At 34.3% G+C, this 19,085-nt stretch overlaps 1 protein-coding gene across 1 annotated transcript in view; it reads right to left on the bottom strand.

Moving 5' to 3' along the window:
- The window catches only part of GBE1 (1,4-alpha-glucan branching enzyme 1), a 304,227-nt gene that overhangs the window by 144,569 nt on the left and 140,573 nt on the right, over positions 1-19,085 (bottom strand). The window contains exons 4-6 of the mRNA XM_059065713.2: positions 11,704-11,829; positions 10,629-10,764; positions 8,258-8,348 (exon numbers count right to left, since the gene is read on the bottom strand). Coding sequence (XP_058921696.1) covers positions 8,258-8,348; positions 10,629-10,764; positions 11,704-11,829 — 353 coding nt within the window. The remainder of the gene's footprint in view (positions 1-8,257; positions 8,349-10,628; positions 10,765-11,703; positions 11,830-19,085) is intronic.

Here is a 19,085-nt window from a genome sequence, read left to right as displayed (position 1 = left end):
TACTGTTCTTATCCTACCTACCTCACCTTTTTTCCCACTCATTGAACATCATGTTCAATGAATAAACAGCCCTAAAGTTTTATTCATTCATTCATTCATTTGTTTGACAAATACTTATTAAGCTATCTACCATGTGCCAAAAAATTTTCTATGCTCCAGAGATTCAGCAGTGTACAAAATAAATATCACTGGCCTTATGGAATTTATATTCTAGATGGATGATAACAAATAAATAAGCAAAACATGTGGAATGTCAGACAGCAATAACTGCTCTAAAGAAAAATGAAGCAAGGACACTGGTCAGAAGGGAAGGTTTGCTGTTTTAAATATGATCATCAGTGAAAGTTTTATGACAAAGGCAATATTTCAGTGAAGACCTGAAAGAAGTAGGGAGGAAGGAATGTGAATATTTAAGGGGCAGAGTGCTCAGAAAGAAAGAGCACTGGAGATAGAAATGAGCCAGGAGCATCTGAAGAAGAGCAAGTACTCTAGTGTGGCTGGAGTGGAATAATCAAGAAAGAGATGAGCTCAGAGAGTTGGCCAAGACCCAGATCACATGAGGCCTCATGGATCAATGTAAGGCATTTGGCTTTTATTCCGAAAGGGACAGGGAATCATCAGAGTTCTGAGCAAGAGAGTGACATGAACTGACTTTCATTTTAAAAAGACGACTTTACATACTGTGCAGAAAGTGGTCCACATGTGTGGAGGGGGAGAAAGCTAGGGAAGGAGGACAAGAGAATAGAGTGACCAGTTACAGACCTAATGAAATAATGCAGGTGAGAAACAGCAACTTGGACCATGGTGGTAGCAGTTGAAGCAGCCAGATTGGGGATATATTTTGAAGTTACCAGTGGCTAGGTTTTCTGATAGCTAGAGTATAGAGGGGGACATAAAGGGAAAAGTCAAGTATAAGGCAGCTGGCTTAAAAAATTGGAAGATGGAGATGTCATTTATTAAATTAGTGAAGATAGCATGAGAAGAAGGTTAGAAGATAAGATCAGATATTTAATCTGGGATAGGTTAAGAATGAGATATGTATTACATACCCCAACCTCAAATAGGCACTGTTTGAAGTTCACAACAGAGGTGAGAACTGGAGAACTAAATTTGGCAGTTGGCATAGAAAGTGTATTTGAGGAGAATGGTTCAAGATGGTGGAGAAGAAGGACGTGCTCTCACTCCCTCTTGCGAGAGCACCAGAATCACAACTAACTGCTGAACAATCATTGACAGGAAAATACTGGAACTCACCAAAACTGATACACCACATCCAAAGACAAAGGAGAAGCCACAATGAGATGCTAGAGGGCACAATCAAAATAAAATCAAATCTCATAACGGCTGGGTGGGTGACTCACAAACTGGACAACACTTATACCACAGAAGTCCACCCACTGGAGAAAGGATGTGAGTCCCACGTCAGGCTTCCCAACCTTGGGGTGCAGCAATGGGAGGAGGAATTCCTAGAGGATCGGACTTTGAAGGCTAGCAGAATTGGACTGCAGGACTTTGACAGGAATGGGGGAAACAGAAACTCCACTCCTGGAGGGCACACACAAAGTAGTGTGCGCATTGGGACCCAGGGGAAGGAACAGTGACCCCACAGGAGACTGAACCAGACCTACCTGCTAGAGTTGTAGGGTCCCCTGCAGAGGCAGAGTGTGGCTGTGGCTCACCACGAGGACAAGGACACTGGTAGCAGAAGTTCTGGGAAGTACTCCTTGGCGTGAGCCTTCCCAGAGTCTGCCATTAGCCCCACCAAAAAGCCCGGGTAGGCTCCAGAGTTGGATCGCCTCAGGCCAAACAAACAATAGGGAAGGAATCCAGCCCCACCCATCAGCAGACAAGCAGATTAAAGTTCTACTGAGCTCTGACCACCAGAACAACAGCCAGCACTATGCACCACCAGTCCTTCCCATCAGGAAACATGCACAAGCCTCTTAGATAGCCTCATCCACCAGAGGGCAGACAGCAGAAGCAAGAAGTACAATCCTACAGCCTGTGGAACAAAAACCACATTCACAGAAAGATAGACAAGATGAAAAGGCAGAAAGCTATGTACCAGATGAAGAAACAAGATAAAACCCCAAAAAAACAACTAACTGCAGTGGAGATAGCTACCTTCTAGAAAAAGAATTCAAAATAATGATAGTGAAGATGATCCAGGACCTCGGGAAAAGAATGGAGGCAGAGATCGAGAAGATGTGACAAATGTTTAACAAAGACCTAGAAGAATTAAAGAACAAACCAACAGAGATGAACAATACAATAACTGAAATGAAAAATACACTAGAAGGAATCAGAAGGAGAATAACTGAGGCAGAAGAAAAGATAAGTGACTGGGAAGACAGAAAGGTGGAATTCACTGATGCAGAACAGAATAAAGAAAAAAGAATGAAAAGAAATGAACACAGCCTAAGAGACCTCTGGGACAACATTAAACACAACAATATTCGCATGATACGGGTCGCAGAAGGAGAAGAAAGAGAGAAGAGACCCAAGAAAATATTTGAAGAGATTATAGTTGAAAAGTTCCCTAACATGGGAAAGGAAATAGCCACCCAAGTCCAGGAAGTGCAGAGAGTCCCATAAAGGAAAAACCAAGGAGAAACATGCTGAGAAATATAGTAATCAAATTGGCAAAAATTAAAGACAAAGAATTATTGAAAGCAGCAAGGGAAAAAAGACAACATACAAGGGGACTCCCATAAGGTTAACAGCTGATTTCTCAGCAGAAACTCTATAAGTCAGAAGGCAGTGGAATGACGTATTTAAAGTGGTGAAAGGGAAGAACCTACAACCAAGATTACTCTACCCAACAAGGATCTCATTCAGATTCAATGGACAAACCAAAAGCTTTACAGACAAGGAAAAGCTAAGAGTATTCAGCACCACCAAACCAGCTCTACAGCAAATGCTAAAAAACTTCTGTAAGTGGGAAGAACAAGAAAAGAAAAGGACCTATAAAAAGAAACCTAAAACAATTAAGAAAATGGTCATAGGAATATACATATCAATGATTACCTTAAATGTGAATGGATTAAATGCTCCAACCAAAGGCCACAGGCTCGCTGAATGGATACAAAAACAAGACCCATATATATGCTGTCTACAAGAGATCCACTTCAGACCCAGGGACACATACAGACTGAAAGTGAGAGGACGGAAAAAGATATTCCATGCAAATGGAAATCAAAAGAAAGCTAGAGTAGCAATACTCATATCAGAAAAAATAGACTTTAAAATAAAGAATGTTACAAGAGACAAGGAAGGACACTAGATAACGATCAAGGGATCAATCCAAGAAGAAGATATAACAATTATAAATATACATGCACCCAACATAGGAGCACCTCAATACATAAGGCAAATGCTAACAGCTATAAAAGGGGAAATTGACAGTAACACAATAATAGTGGGGGACGTTAACACCTCACTTACACCAAAGGACAGATCATCCAGAGAGAAAATTAATAAGGAAACACAAGCTTTAAATGACACAACAAACCAGATAGATTTAATTGATATTTGTAGGACATTCCATCCAAAAACAGCAGATTACACTTTCTATTCAAGTGCACACGGAACATTCTCCAGAATAGATCACATCTTGGGTCACAAATCAAGCCTTGGTAAATTTAAGAAAATTGAAATCATATCAAGCATTTTTTCTGACCACAACGCTATGAGATTAGAAATAAATTACGGAGAAAAAAACATAAAAAACACAAACACATGGAGGCTAAACAATATGTTACTAAATAACTAAGAGATCACTGAAGAATTCAAACAGGTAATCAAAAAATACCAAGAGTCAAATGACAACGAAAACATGATGATCCAAAACCTATGGGATGCAACAATAGCAGTTCTAAGATGGAAGTTTACAGCAATACAAGCCTACCTCAAGAAACAAGAAAAATCTCAAATAAACAATATAACCTTACATCTAAAGTAACTAGACAAAGAAGAACAAACAAAACCCAAAGTTAGCAGAAGGAAAGAAATCATAAAGATCAGAGCAGAAATAAATGAAATAGAAACAAAGAAAACAATAGCAAAGATCAGTAAAACTAAAAGCTAGTTCTTTGAGAAGATAAAAAAATTGATAAACCATTAGCCAGACTCATAAAGAAAAATAGGGAGAGGACTCAAATCAATAAAATTAGAAATGAAAAAGAAGTTACAACAGACACCGTAGAAATACAAAAGAATCATAAGAGACTACTACAAGCAACTCTATGCCAATAAAATGGACAACCTGGAAGAAATAGACAAATTCTTAGAAAGGTATAACCTTCCAAGACGGAACCAGGAAGAAATAGAAAATATGAACAGACCAATCACAAGTAATGAAATTGAAACGGTGATTCAAAATCTTCCAACAAACAAAAGTCCAGGACCAGATGGCGTCGCAGGTTGATTCTACCAAACGTAGAGAAGAGCTAACACTTATCCTTCTCAAACGCTTCCAAAAAATTGCAGAGGAAAGAACACTACCAAAATCATTCTATGAGGCCACCATCACCCTGACACCAAAACCAGACAGACACCACAAAAATAAAAAATTACAGAACAATATCACTGATGAATATAGATGCAACAATCCTCAACAAAATACTAGCAAACAGAATTCAACAATATATTAAAAGGATCATACACCATGATCAAGTGGGATTTAGCCCAGGGATGCAAGGATTCTTCAATATACACAAATCAATCAATGTGATAAACCATATTAACAAATTGAAGAATAAAAACCATATGATCATCTCAATAGATGCAGAAAAAGCTTTTGACAAAATTCAACACCCATTTATGATAAAAACTATCCAGAAAGTGGGCATAGAGGGAACCTCAACATAATAAAGGCCATATATGACAAACCCACAGCAAACATCATTCTCAGTGGTGAACAACTGAAAACATTTCCTCTAAGATCAGGAGCAAACAAGGATGTCCACTCTCACCACTATTATTCAACACAGTTTTGGAAGTCCTAGCCACGGCAACCAGAGAAGACAAAGAAATAAAAGGAATACAAACTGGAAAGGAAATAAAACTGTCACTGTTTGCAGATGACATGATAATATACATGGAGAATCCTAAAGAAGCCACCAGAAAACTACTAGAGCTAATCAATGGATTTGGTAAAGTTGAAGGATACAAAATTAATGCACAGAAATCTCTTCCATTCCTTTACACTAATGATGAAAAATCTGAAAGAGAAATTAAGGGAATACTCCCATTTGCCATTGCAACAAAAAGAATAAAATGCCTAGGAATAAACCTACCTAGAGAGGCAAAAGACCTGTATGCAGAAAACTATAAAACACTGATGAAAGAAATTAAAGATGATACAAAAAGATGGAGAGATATACCATGTTCTTGGATTGGAAGAATCAATATTGTGAAAATGACTATACTACTCAAAGCAATCTACAGATTCAATGAAATCCCTAACAAACTACCAATGGAACTTTTTACAGAACTAGAACAAAAAATCCTAAAATTTGTATAGAGATACAAAAGACCCCAAATAGCCAAAGCAGTCTTGGAGGAATCAGACTCCCTGACTTCAGACTATACTATAAAACTACAGTAATCAAGACAATATGGTACTGGCAGAAAAGCAGAAATGTAAATCAATGGAATGGGATAGAAAGCCCAGAGATGAACCCACGCAACTATGGTCAACTAATCTATGACAAAGGAGGCAAGGATATACAATGGAGAAAAGAGAGTCCCTTCAATAAGTCATGCTGGGAAAACTGGATAGCTACATGTAAAAGAATGAAATTAGAACATTCCCCAACACCATACATAAAAATAAACTCAAAATGGATTAGAGACCTAAATGTAAAACAGGACACTATAAAACTCTTAGAGGAAAACATAGGAAGAACAATCTTTGACATAAATCACAGAAAGATCTTTTTTGATCCACCTCCTAGATTAATGGAAATAAAAACAAAAATAAACAAATGAGATATAATGAAAGTTAAAAGCTTTTGCACAGCAAAGGAAACTATAAACAAGACAAAAAGACAACCCTCAGAATGGGAGAAAATATTTGCAAATGAATCAACAGACAAAGGATTAATCTCCAAAATATATAAACAGCTCATGCAGCTAAGTATTAAGAAAACAAACAACCCAATCCAAAAAGGGGCAGAAGATCTAAACAGACATTTCTTCAAAGAAGACATACAGATGATTAAGAAGCACATGAAAAGCTGCTCAACATCACTAATTATTAGAGAAATGCAAATCAAAACTACAATGAGGTATCACCTCACACCAGTTAGAATGGGCATCATCAGAAAATCTACAAACAACAAATGCTAGAGAGGGTGTGGAGAAAAGGGAACCCTCTTGCACTGTTGGTGGGAATGTAAATTGATACAGCCACTATGGAGAACAGTATGGAGGTTCCTTAAAAAACTAAAGTCAGAACTACCATACGACCCAGTAATCCCACTACTGTGCATATATCCAGAGAAAACCATAATTCAAAAAGACACATGCACCCCAATGTTCACTGTAGCACCCTTTACAATAGCCAGGTCATGGAATCAACCTAAATGCCCATCGACAGACGAATGGATAAAGAAGATGCGGTATATATATACAGTGGAATATTACTCAGCCATAAAAAGGAACGAAATTGGGTCATTTGTATAGATGTGGATGAATCTAGAGACTGTCATACAGAGTGAAGTATGTCAGAAAGAAAAAAAACAAATATTGTATATTAACGCACACATGTGGAACTTAGAAAAATGGTACAGATGAACTGGTTTTCAGGGCAGAAATTGAGACACAGATGTAGAGAACAAACTTATGGATACCAAGGAGGGAAAGCAGCCAGCAGGGTGGTGTGATTAACTGGGCGATTGGGATTGACATATATACACTAATATATATAAAATGGATAACTAATAAGAATCTGCTGTATAAAAAATAAAATGAAATAAAATAAAGTGTATTTGAGTCATCAGAATGGATGAGACCTTAAAGGTCCTTCATATAGATACAGAAGGGAATGGAGCCAAGGGCTGAGCACTGGGAGGGCCCTCCTTTCGTGGTCAGAAAGAGCAAACGAAGTAAAGAAGAAGCAACAAAACGTGAGAAAAACAATAGGAAAGCTTAATATTCTGAAAGCCAAGAGAAGACAAAAGTTGCAGGAAGGTAGGAGTATCAATTGTGCCAAATGCTACTGACAAGTAAGCTAAGAACTGATGACTGACTTAACAATGCAGAGGGCAACAGTATCCTAGACAGCAGCAGTTTCAGCTAAGTGGTGGAGTGCGTACTTGGAATGAGTTCAACAAAGAAGAGGAGTGGAGGAATTAGAGACAACAAGGACAGATAACTCGTTCAAGCAGAAGTCCTATGAAGAGAAACAGGTGAAGGGACCAGTATCTTTTCTGTATGTCTGGAATTCTATCTACCTACTCCCACTTCACTCCTCCCCCCAGGTAGCTCTTTTTTTTTTTTTTTTTTTTTTTTTTTTTTTTAGATTTGAAAACTGTTTATCTCTTAATCATGTTTTAGATCTCAGTTGTAACATCAGTTCAGATCTAATCTAAACTGATTAGACCTCTGATTCCATGCTATTGGAGAAATATGCCATCTTCTTCTTAGATTTTATTACATGTGGAAATCATAATATGTATGATTATTGGATTTATGTCTGTATGCCACCACACTGTAAGCTCCATGTGGCAGAGACAATGTTGGACTTGTTCAACTTGTGGTTATTTGGGTCAGTATCTCTCTGCATAGGACCCCTTGATGTCTTTCTGCCCAGAGAGCAATATTCCTTGGATTTCACCCTGGGAAGAAGGACAGTCCTTCCATGGGTAGTATATATCCCACCAAGGGCCTCCTCAGTTACCTTCCTATATAAGTCAATCTCTTTCCAGAAAAGGATATGAGCTCTAGCAATAATGGCTTCCATAAGTCAGGATTTTCTGACTGAAGCTTAGGCCTCCAAACATATGACAGTTTCAGCAGGCTAACTGGATATTCTGTACCAGAAATCATTTTGTGAAAAGCAATGTTAAATCAGGCCAGTCTCTAAGGCTTGATGAGAAGAGAGTCTATGATCTTAATAAAAGAAAATGCTCAGCTTCTATTAGCTCTGTTAACCCTAAGATAGGTTATAAGACATCACACAAAATATAGAAATTCATTTCATTTTTTAAATGTTTTGTTCAAACAAGAATGGATATAATTTCTTTCATTTTACCTTGAAGCTGCAAAGAAGCTTGTGATTTGGTAACCAAAACTGGCATAGTAAGCATGTTCCATGATTGCCATCAACTGAATGCAATTGTATCCTGTATAAGCAAAGGTCAAATAGAGATTAAAAGCCACATTTTTTAAAAGTAATGAAAACAATATATAAACACAGCACCCTGCTCAAAGGCATTAAATTTTACATATAATCTAGAAGATTTGGTCATTTTGAAAAGTTCTACTACTTTAACATCTTTGCTTGTCTGACCTTCTAACACAAAATCAGACAGTTAGTTCTTGAGGGTTATAGTCTAGCTATTTGAAATGTCTTCATTTTAATAAGTAATAAATGATATGCAAATATACTCTTAATTTGGCTTTAGAATATTAAAGATGGCAATCTGCATATGCTAAACTTCAGTTGCACTTGTAACATTCATATCGAAGATTGTGAAAGCCAAATAAAAGTAACTGATTGCAGGCCATGTACTTTTTACTTCACCTTTTTCTTTATATTTCTCTTTTTTCTAGCATAAGATATACCATACCACTCAATCCATTTTTCTACAAGGTAGCTTTTATAAAGCCAGCATTAATGCTTCCATTTTCCACTGTTTCTAGGACCTATAAAATTACTCCACAGTCATCCATGGGCACACATGTGTGTGTGTGCACACATGCGCGCACACACACACACACAAACACACACACACATACATCCTTTCTCTATCTGAAAATGTTTTGCTTTAACACTAAATGAATTGACTCAAATGAACTAACTCAAAAAGATAGGTATGTATTTTTAAAAATCCTTAACACAAATATATTTATTAATGTGTTTTTAATGTAAGCAAATAAGCAGAGTAGAAGACACTTTGGTCTTTTAAAAAACTAAAAAAATCATTTTCTTGAAAGTAAAATATGGTAAAATTTTCAAATATGATTTAATTGCCTTCTGCAACATGCAAAGAAAATATTCCTATTCTGTTCTCAAAGTCTAATTCATGTCAATATAATGTCTTGTGCACATATTTTAGTACATAATTAATATTGGAACAGTTACCAATTCACATTCAGAACTGAGGATTCGTAAGTTTAAAGGATAACATAAACTCCATGATTCAGAATTTGTTGAAAAGTTATTACTATTGGCTTTATTGTTAAAAAAAGAAACATTAACTCTACCAGGCCTGGTAGAAATATGTATATAAACTACTGCTCTACTGCTCAATAATATAAATCAAGTATAATAGTTAGTCACAAAATACAGAGTTTGTAGTTTATTTCTCTATTATGTAATCAATATTATTCTTCTGACCAAGTAACAATTTATAGCTTTTATTATTCATTTTATGTCATTAACCATTCCTAAACTCACTTATGGTCAGAGTACTGGGCTAGGTAATTCAAACACAAAAGATGAATAAGAAAATCCTTGTTCTACTGAAACTTCTGCAAGATCCAGGTCATAAACAATTTATTACAGTATGAAATGAGAGACCATCTCAAATATAACAAACTTAATATAATATTTATTAAATATAATTTATATTAAATTATCCAAACAATTAATTTTGGTTTCTAGAACCTGACCTCACCATCTCAGGTTATCAAGATCTCTATATAACTAAAAATTTCAACCATGAGAAATTTTTCCTCTACCCAAAATGTGGACTGCCTACCAGAAGCAGACTAATTAAATGTAGTTTATCTTCCTGCCTAGTCACTGGAGCAGGTGCTAATATGCTGAGAAATGATAAAAAGCATTACCTATAAAAAGAAAATAACAGATCTCAAGCATTCTGAATCAATAATTCAGCAGTACACTATTCACTCTCCTACTTGTTCCCATGAAGACAGGGTTTGTGTCATTAGAGTCCAATATACAAACACCTAGACCAATGTGACTCACACAGAAAGATGCACCACAAATATCTGTCTAATAAGTCATCCAGACAGGAGCTATATATACAATGACTCTGAAACAAAATGAGTTCTAGTCACCTTACAAATGTAAGATTTTTTTCCCTAACAGACTAAAATGAACAGGCTATAATCAATGACCACTTAAATTGAAAAAAAATTCTCTCCTGTAGAAAAGTAATTATGCTTATGTATTTATCTATAATTTTGGAAGCCATCATTTCACATTAAAATTGAAATTGGAATAATATCTTGAATTCTTACGTTCTATCTTATTCCATTTCTCTTTTCTATGCTATCACTATTACAGGGCAATTTGAGAAGCCTAAAATAACATGCATTTCTATTACATATTTAATCTCTTAACACAAAAAAAGAGACACTTGTGATTAGCTTCTCTAATAAGAGAACAGACTCATTAAAATTTTATCTGAATAAAAATCACAGTTATTACTTACCAAGGTCTTTGATTCTTGGTACTATATTGCATGTAAAATGTTTATAAGAAGCTATTTTTCCTTCATAGGAAGAAATTCCCACATGAGATTCATAAATTCGTAGACCTCTTGGCTTCTTTGGTTTGGAATGCTTAAACTACAGAATATTAAAATTACATATAGAATTAAACCAAAAATGCAGGTATGACACTAACAGATTAAGCATGTTAAATGAAATGACGAATTAACTCAGTCAAACACTTTGAAACTACTTTCACGTATAAAAGGCACTGGCTGCCTCCATTAAACTTTCTTTTGAAAAAAAATCCTTTTTAGGATCATGGTAATAGATCTATTTGAAAAGAGTGGTCATGTGATGGCTTATGCCTTATCACTGAGTGAAGATGTATTTTGAGCCTAAGCCTTAGAGAAAACATAAGAACTGTGAAATGCATACATAATTATTAAATGCACAGCATTTATCAACAAGTTTCAATAACTTAAAGGACAGAAAAGTGAGCTCCAAGATACCAATAACTTATCAATAAGACAGCCTTAAAAATTACCCTAATTAATACATTCATGAGACGTCTTGACTATTCGTTGTTCCTAAGGACATTGATCCTGCTTCAAGCCCATGACAGTGAGAAATATTACACCACTGGAGAGTCTTTGATTAATCAGAAATTGTAGTTAAATTTTTTAAAAATCAGTATCCCTTATAGGTCAGTTCATAGAGATTTAGTGTTCTTCCCCCGCCCACAACTTCAGAAACGCAGGATAAAACAAAAACTCACTTTTATATTTTATTGGCTACAGATGATGGACTCATATATATATATATATATATATATATATATATATATATATATATATATATGTATATATATATATATACACACACACACACATATATATATACATATATATGTGTGTATATATATGTATATATATAGCAAACGAGTACACTATGATGTAAAATATTAAACTGGTGGTGAAGAGAGAAGTTGAACATTACAATAAAAGTTATAAAGTAAAAATTAATTTTCCTAGAAATACTGGAACATGCATTTATTTAAAGAGTTGTTGTTCTCACTTTATATGGGTGTTCTGGATCCCAGTGTATCCAATCATAATTCACATTATCACCATCACGAGTCACATACTTCGCCCACGGTGAAATACGATACAAGATCTCTCCACTTTTACTCCTAATAATAACCTAAAAAGAGAACAAGATATTATTGCCTTAAAATATTTTCAAAACTCTAAAATAATGCATGATACTCTATGAGCACTGTGACAAGTAAGAAAAGGAGGAATGATCTTAAGAACCGAAACTGCCTTCCAGATGTGTGACCTTAAGGATGTTTAAATTCTATGGACCTTGCTCTCCTCATCTGCCATGGTATATGATCCCTAAAGTCATTTCCAGCTTGAATATTTTATGATTCTCTGGCAATTTTCATCATTGCCAACCAACCATTATACTAGTTAATTAAAGTAAGCATACAGTAGATAGGAAAAAGACATGAATATTATTGGAAGCTACTGTCAATAAATCAATCAACAGAAGGAATTGATCCTACTACAGTTTTTAAAAAGTGATGAGTTATATCACCATCTCTTCCTTTTCCTTTTCATAGCAATTAATGATAACGTGGGTTTTGACTAATAATTGTATTATACACACAAACACACACACTACCCTACAAACATTTTCCACTTCTCAATTTCTTCTATACCTTATTCCAAGTATGCTTTACCATATGAAACCAAACATTTTCCTTTTTAACCATTTATTCCTATATTTGTCAACAGTATCACTATTGCTATTAGTATAAAAAATAACAATAAAAATGCAAAGGCAACTTCTATGGGATCCACCAGTTTAGACTTAGTACTGAATAGAGGGCTTTGAATTTATCTGCATGGTTAAATAGCGAACAGAGCTTCCAAATGACTAAAATATAGCGTTTTAAAGTTTAGTTTTAATTAATTAAACCTTCTAAGAGTAGCTAGAGTGTGACAAAAAATGTTCAGATCAGTAGCTGATCTGAATTCTGAATGATCAATATGCTCTCAGCATTGAGAAAGAACATATCCTTTGGTCTCCTTTAATAGAGAAAAGCTCAAGTATGCATAATTCTTGGTCATTAAATATTTGTAGAATGTTTTATAGTTTAGAAAGGGCTTTCATAGTCATATCTCACTTGATTCCAGAGAATCTTTATAACCCAAATATTAAGTGAGTAGCCAGAAGTCCCAAAGTCACCAACTGGCAGAACCAAAAGCTAAGTAGAGCTTCTGATATTCACTTCCTTTTTCTTAACAGGCTTTAATGGCACTTCCTTCAGATACAGAAAAAGAATAAATCATGATTTAAGGTGGAGGGGGCAGGTGAGTGGTGAAAAGGAGCATCTAACTTACATGAGCTCAATTCTATCTCCTTAGTTATGCCTCCCACTTATTAAAGCCTATCACAACTAAGTGTTTCTATTATTCAAATAGTTATCGCAAAATATGAATGAATAGGATCAACCCAGTCCTGGAGTATTTTATCCCCCAAAATATGTTCCTTAAGTCACAAAAATTTCTAGTATAATACACACAGTGATATATTTGAGAAAAGGCTTTTTACTCACTCATCAACCCAGGACAGGTTATGGGGAAATAAAATACCAGAAATCAGTTTTCAATGGATAGCACCCTGCCTAATCCATCCATCTATCTTTTCCCTTTTTTGCAAATGGCTCTATAACCCCTTCAAAGGATGATCATGAACCAATTAGTATTTTTCAAGGTGTCTGCTGGCAGAGAGAGTATTTGAAACTTTAAGCAAAGAACATGAAGAATTTCCTTATGCTGAATATAATTTCCACATTCTTTGGAACATTAACTTATTTATCTTGCTGTACACGTGAATGTCTTCAGGAGGTACTGAGTGACGGAAGTTGGAAAGAACAGTCCTTCTATGGGTCTATCTCACTCCTACATGTTTTGCTGGGTACACCAAGGATATAAGGTCCTGTTGATGACAGAGGCCATTTCTCAGAGTTGTGTTTGTAGCAAGCAACCCTGAGGAATGAGATAATGTCTCCCTTGAAGACAATGGACAGGTTTCCTTACTGCTTGCTATAAAAGAAATGATTCCCCAAGGTAAATACTCCTCACCTATGAGGCAAACTAGCAGTGTGCATAGCATCCACCTAGACCCTATAGTGTCACCCCTATAAAACTTAGAAAACAAGGGGAACTAATGCAAGTATGATGCACATCCTGTGTCATGAGTAATAAAGTCATTTATCTCTGACTCAGGAGTCCTGTGTTTTCTGCCAGAATCCACGAAACAGTAACTGGTTAACTTATGAGCTTGAAGGTATGGCAAAATCAATTCCTACACCTGACAATGGATGACTTACTCATTTTGAATGACTTCAATATTTTTGTTACCAAAAGTTCTATTTCTTCATTTCTATTAGTGTTTTATATTAGATATTTTTGTTCATCATTTTTATTAATTTTGCTTCTTGGGGTGGAAACTTTTAATTATCTAATTCCTTCCTTTTTTCTTAGCAATAAAATCAGAGCCTGGATCCTTGAATGATACATAAAACAAAGCTTCCCACCACATCTAGAACACTTCACTGTAATCATTACATAAATGGTAAATTCACTTCTCTAATTCTTTAGGCTCCTGAATTTTGGATGTATTTTTGCTATAGCAGTTGAGATTTTACTAATAAACACACTTGCCAACAGTACCCACCTTACCTCGCCTTTGATTTACTGTTCCTAAGGAGTATTATAGTAAATCTAAATAACCCAAACTTGAGAGACCTTCCAATGAGTAAAAAATATAAGCTTCTGGATTAAATTTTGCTCCTAAAACATTTTAGGGGGGGAGAAAGGGGAGAGATGAGTGTATTTACTGAATTTGCACTCTCTTGAGTTCAGATTCAGACAAAAGATTTGTTAGATAAAACTTCATATCATTTAATTTACAACCTCAAAATAGAACATGCTATGTAGCAAATTGAAAAGAAAGCGCTAGCTTGATTGATCTTTCAATGATAGTTAAGTCTAATAGCTGATGGGTAGAAGAGTTCACTTGGTACTAGCAAACTGAAAGTCTCATACACTACTAGTATGAGTATAAAATAGTATGAACATTCTTAATAGCAATGTGGCAATATGACAAAAAATTCAAAAAAAAGTAATTCTCAATGACTCAGCAATTCTAATTATAGACGTTTGCCCTGTAGAAATAATCAGAGAAGTGCCCAAAGAACTATATTCTTATCTATTAATCTTAGTGTTACTTTTATTAGCAAAAAGTGAATGACTGAATAGTGTGTTTGTTAAAAATTATACCACTGAATTATATTGAAGGTTGCAAGAAAATTCTTTCAAGTTATAAAAAAGAATGTATTGCATCTTCCTAATGTAAATATATACAAATGGTTGCCTATGGATAGAGAAATTATTAATAGCTTTTATTTTCCAGTTGTATCTTTCTATATTGTTATCCATTCATTTCACTTGTAGAGCTTCTATAAATCAGAAAAAAATAAGTATTCTGATAAGGATTGCAAATAGATGAATTATACAATTGTATACATATTTGTGGACCTGTGCTACCAAGTTCCATATATATGTGTGTATATACATACACTTTAAATATATTGACACAGTGTTAAAAATAAAACTTTAAAAAGTATATTAGGGAATTCCCTGGTGGTCCAGTGGTTAGGACTCCATGCTTTCACTGCTGAAGGCTCAGGTTCAATCCCTGGTCAGGGAACTCAGATCCCACAAGTCGTGGGCAAAAAAAAATAAAAAGTATATTAATATCACTGTATATCACTCCAATAAAAAAAATATATAAAATCACTTTAAAGAAATATACTAATGAAAATAATATCATGATGAACTTTTGTAGGGCAAATTGATCATTTGTATAATTATAACATTTTATAACATGGTAAAAATGTCATTAGACTCCTTTTCTAATGAGCCAAATTATCTCTTTGACTTATGGGAGGTTAACATCAAAAGACATTATTAAATTAAATAAAGAAGTGAATAAAATAAACCTCTACCTGTGCAAAAGTCAAAATGACTTAGTGAACTGTATAAAGTCAAATTTTATTTAGAAAATGACATTTAAAACTCAAATATACAATATAAGAAACAGTTTGGTAAAAGAGTGAAGGCCTAAAAAATTGTGTTTGTGTGTGTATATTCATTCAATCTTGGAATATCTTTTGAAATGGTTGTTGTCAAAGACTATTGTTCCTTTGGACCAAAAAATCACTGAGATAAGATGCTCCTCAAAAATTGGCCAACAATTTTATATGAAAACAGTGGATGTGTTCAGCTGGTTAGAAGTGGTAGGATACTCTGGAAAATGGTATTGCATCTAACTCTGGGTTTCAAGACTGAATGTGTAGAAGATGAAGAGAAAAGACACAGATATTGAAAAATATAATTCGATTTGCCCAGATTATACTACAAAATCACAACAACATGCTATGAAGGAAAAAAAATACTAATAAAGGTAACTATTTAGTAGGGTACAGGTCAAAATAAATAAGCAATCATAGTTATTTATAATTTATGAAGCAATGTTATCTCCTCCTCTTTTAAATTACCTCCAATTTACATAATAATATCTAATGTAATTGATATTATATGTAATATGCATATAAGTATATAATATGTAAAATATATAATTGGTATTATGTACATATTTTTAAAACAATGGGTACAGTCATACCAACATACAATGCTAAATATCAGTATTCTGTTGTGTGTGTTTAAAATGTGACTAAAACATACATGTGTGTATATAGGGAAAGAAATACATACATATAGAACATATAATACTTTTAAGTAATTTTTAGAAGTGAGTGGGACAAAAATAAAACAGAGCATTAGAAAAAGTAATCACAAGTTTATAATTAAGTAGAAAAATAAGTGATATTCCAGAGGAGAATCTGATGGTTCTACCAATGACCAGAATCCTGAAGAAATAAATATGTGCTTTTAATATTTACAATTAACATAGCATAAACATTATTTTTAATGCATAGATATAATTATTAAAACTTTAAAATACCTTAATATAATTTAAAAAGAATTTCTTAAATCTCATTTTAATTCAACTAAAATTTTATGACTAACCTTTGTTAAAAAATAGGACATAGGGAATTCTCTGGTGGTCCAGTGGTTAGGACTCCATGCTTCTACTGAAGGGGGAACTAAGATCTCGCATGCCACAGCACGGCCAAAAAATTTTAAAAATTAAAAAAAAAAAAATAGGACATACAAGTATACATTTTTTTCAGTTTTGTTTGTTTGTTATCCCTGCTTGGGCCAATTTTAAGATTCAGTAAGGTTACTTAAGAAAGAATCTCTTTACCATTTTGAGAGGCTGAAAAATGGCCTCTCATTTCATACATTCATATCCCACTTCTCTAGAATCTGTGAATGATAATTTATATAGCAAAAAAATGGGTCTTTGCAGATGTAATTAAAGTAAAGATCTTAACATGGAAAGATTGTTCAGATTTTCCAGGAAGGCAATCACATATATACTTATAAGAAGGAGGCTGAGGGATATTTTACACATAGACAGGAGAAAAAAGCAATGGAACCAAAGAGGCAAAGACTGGAGTGATGCAGACACTAACCAAGGAATGTCAGCAGCCACCAGAAGCTGGAAATAGAAAGGAACAGATTCTCCCCAGAGGGAGTATGTTTCTGCCAACACCTTGATTTCAGCCCAGTGATACTGATTTTTAACTTCTGGCTTCCAAAACTGCAACAGAAAAAATTTCTGTTGTTTAAAGACACCATATTTGTGCAACCACCATAGGAAACTATATAGAAATAAAGAAAAACAATGGAGGCAATCACTCTTCTAAGAATAAAATGTAATGTACTTAAATATAGTTAAATCTTGTCAGTGCCAGAAAGAGTTGAAAAAGTTATCTCAATGAGTAGTCTAAATAATATACTTTTATCTCTTATTAACTTCCAACTCCCAAAAAGTAGACAAACATAAATCAATGCATTTCAGTGACCTTCATTAAACAAAGTAAGTCCTTGACAATTCTCAGGAAAAGCAAACTCATTCAGAATAAACATTGCTGAGCTTCAGAACTGATCGGAGGGACTTCAAAAAAGTGAATTTGTAATACGCAGTTTTTACTGCTAGCCTGCTCCCATGTAATTATTTTCAGGGGTTGAACAAAAAAGAGTCAGTCTTTACATGATGCAAATAAAAGCTTTAAATTTTCCATAAGGAGAAGCTAAGGAGCTATTTTTTCTACCTAATACCTGATGTCCATCAACAGAAGAATGGATAAAGAAGATGTGGTACGTATATGCAATGGAATATTACTCAGCCATAAAAAGGAACGAACTTGTGCAATTTGCAGAGACATGAACAGACCTGGAGACTGTCATACAGAGTGAAGTAAGTCAGAAAGAGAAAAACAAACATCGTATAATATCACTTATATGTGGAATCTAGAAAAATGATACAGATGAACTTATTTGCAAAGCAGAAATAGACACAGACATAGAGAATGGATGTATGGCTACGACGGGGGGAAAGGGAGGTGGGATGAACTGGGAGATTGGGATTGACATATATACACTACTATGTATAAAATTGATAACTAATGAGAACCCACTCTATTGCACAGGAAATGACATAAATGGGAAGGAAATCCAAAAAAGAGGGGATATATGTATACATATAGCTGATTCACTTCGCTTTAGAGCAGAATCTAACACAACATTGCAAAACAACTAAACTCCAATAAAAATTAATTTAAAAAAGCAGAGATGGGACTATTTAAATAAACAGATGATCAGTTGTCAATAATAATAATTTTTCATTCTGCATTTTCTAATTAGGAATATCAGAAACACTATCTGATATTAAAAGGCTATTTATTTCATTGTGAACTTGAGTTTATATTTCAATTAATGAGAAAAGAAAACCAAGAAACCAATAAAAGTATCATGGCAGTTTTCTAATAATAATAAGGTCCTGATATATGAATGATCACTTTGTGGATATACTTTCTTAAAACTACATATAATTGATCAGTAAAATTATATAAACTGGGGTTATATATGAGCTATAATTGACATTACCATTATTTAGATATTGAGCCTGCTACAGTAACCAAATAAAATTACTCTGTCTCTTGAAAATTTTTAAATTGCATTTAATTTTTTCTAGATATTAAAGTTCATACATTTTGGAGGTCTCCATCTTTGTTTCATAATTTACTTCATAATTTTCAATTAAACAAACAACCTGACACAATCCATGTGCATATAAAGTTATCATAAAAAGTAACATCCTGGTGATGTCCTTTACATCTACAATGTTCAGGGACTGAGGGAAGTGAAAAAGGGATTAAGTGATTAGATTAAGCCCCCTAAGCTCTTTGGATA

This window comes from Kogia breviceps, chromosome 5 (genome assembly GCF_026419965.1).
Source record: "Kogia breviceps isolate mKogBre1 chromosome 5, mKogBre1 haplotype 1, whole genome shotgun sequence".
Taxonomy (NCBI): Eukaryota; Metazoa; Chordata; class Mammalia; order Artiodactyla; family Physeteridae; genus Kogia; species Kogia breviceps.
Note: the sequence above shows the minus strand (reverse complement) of the source record. Positions and strands in the feature narration are given on the sequence as shown.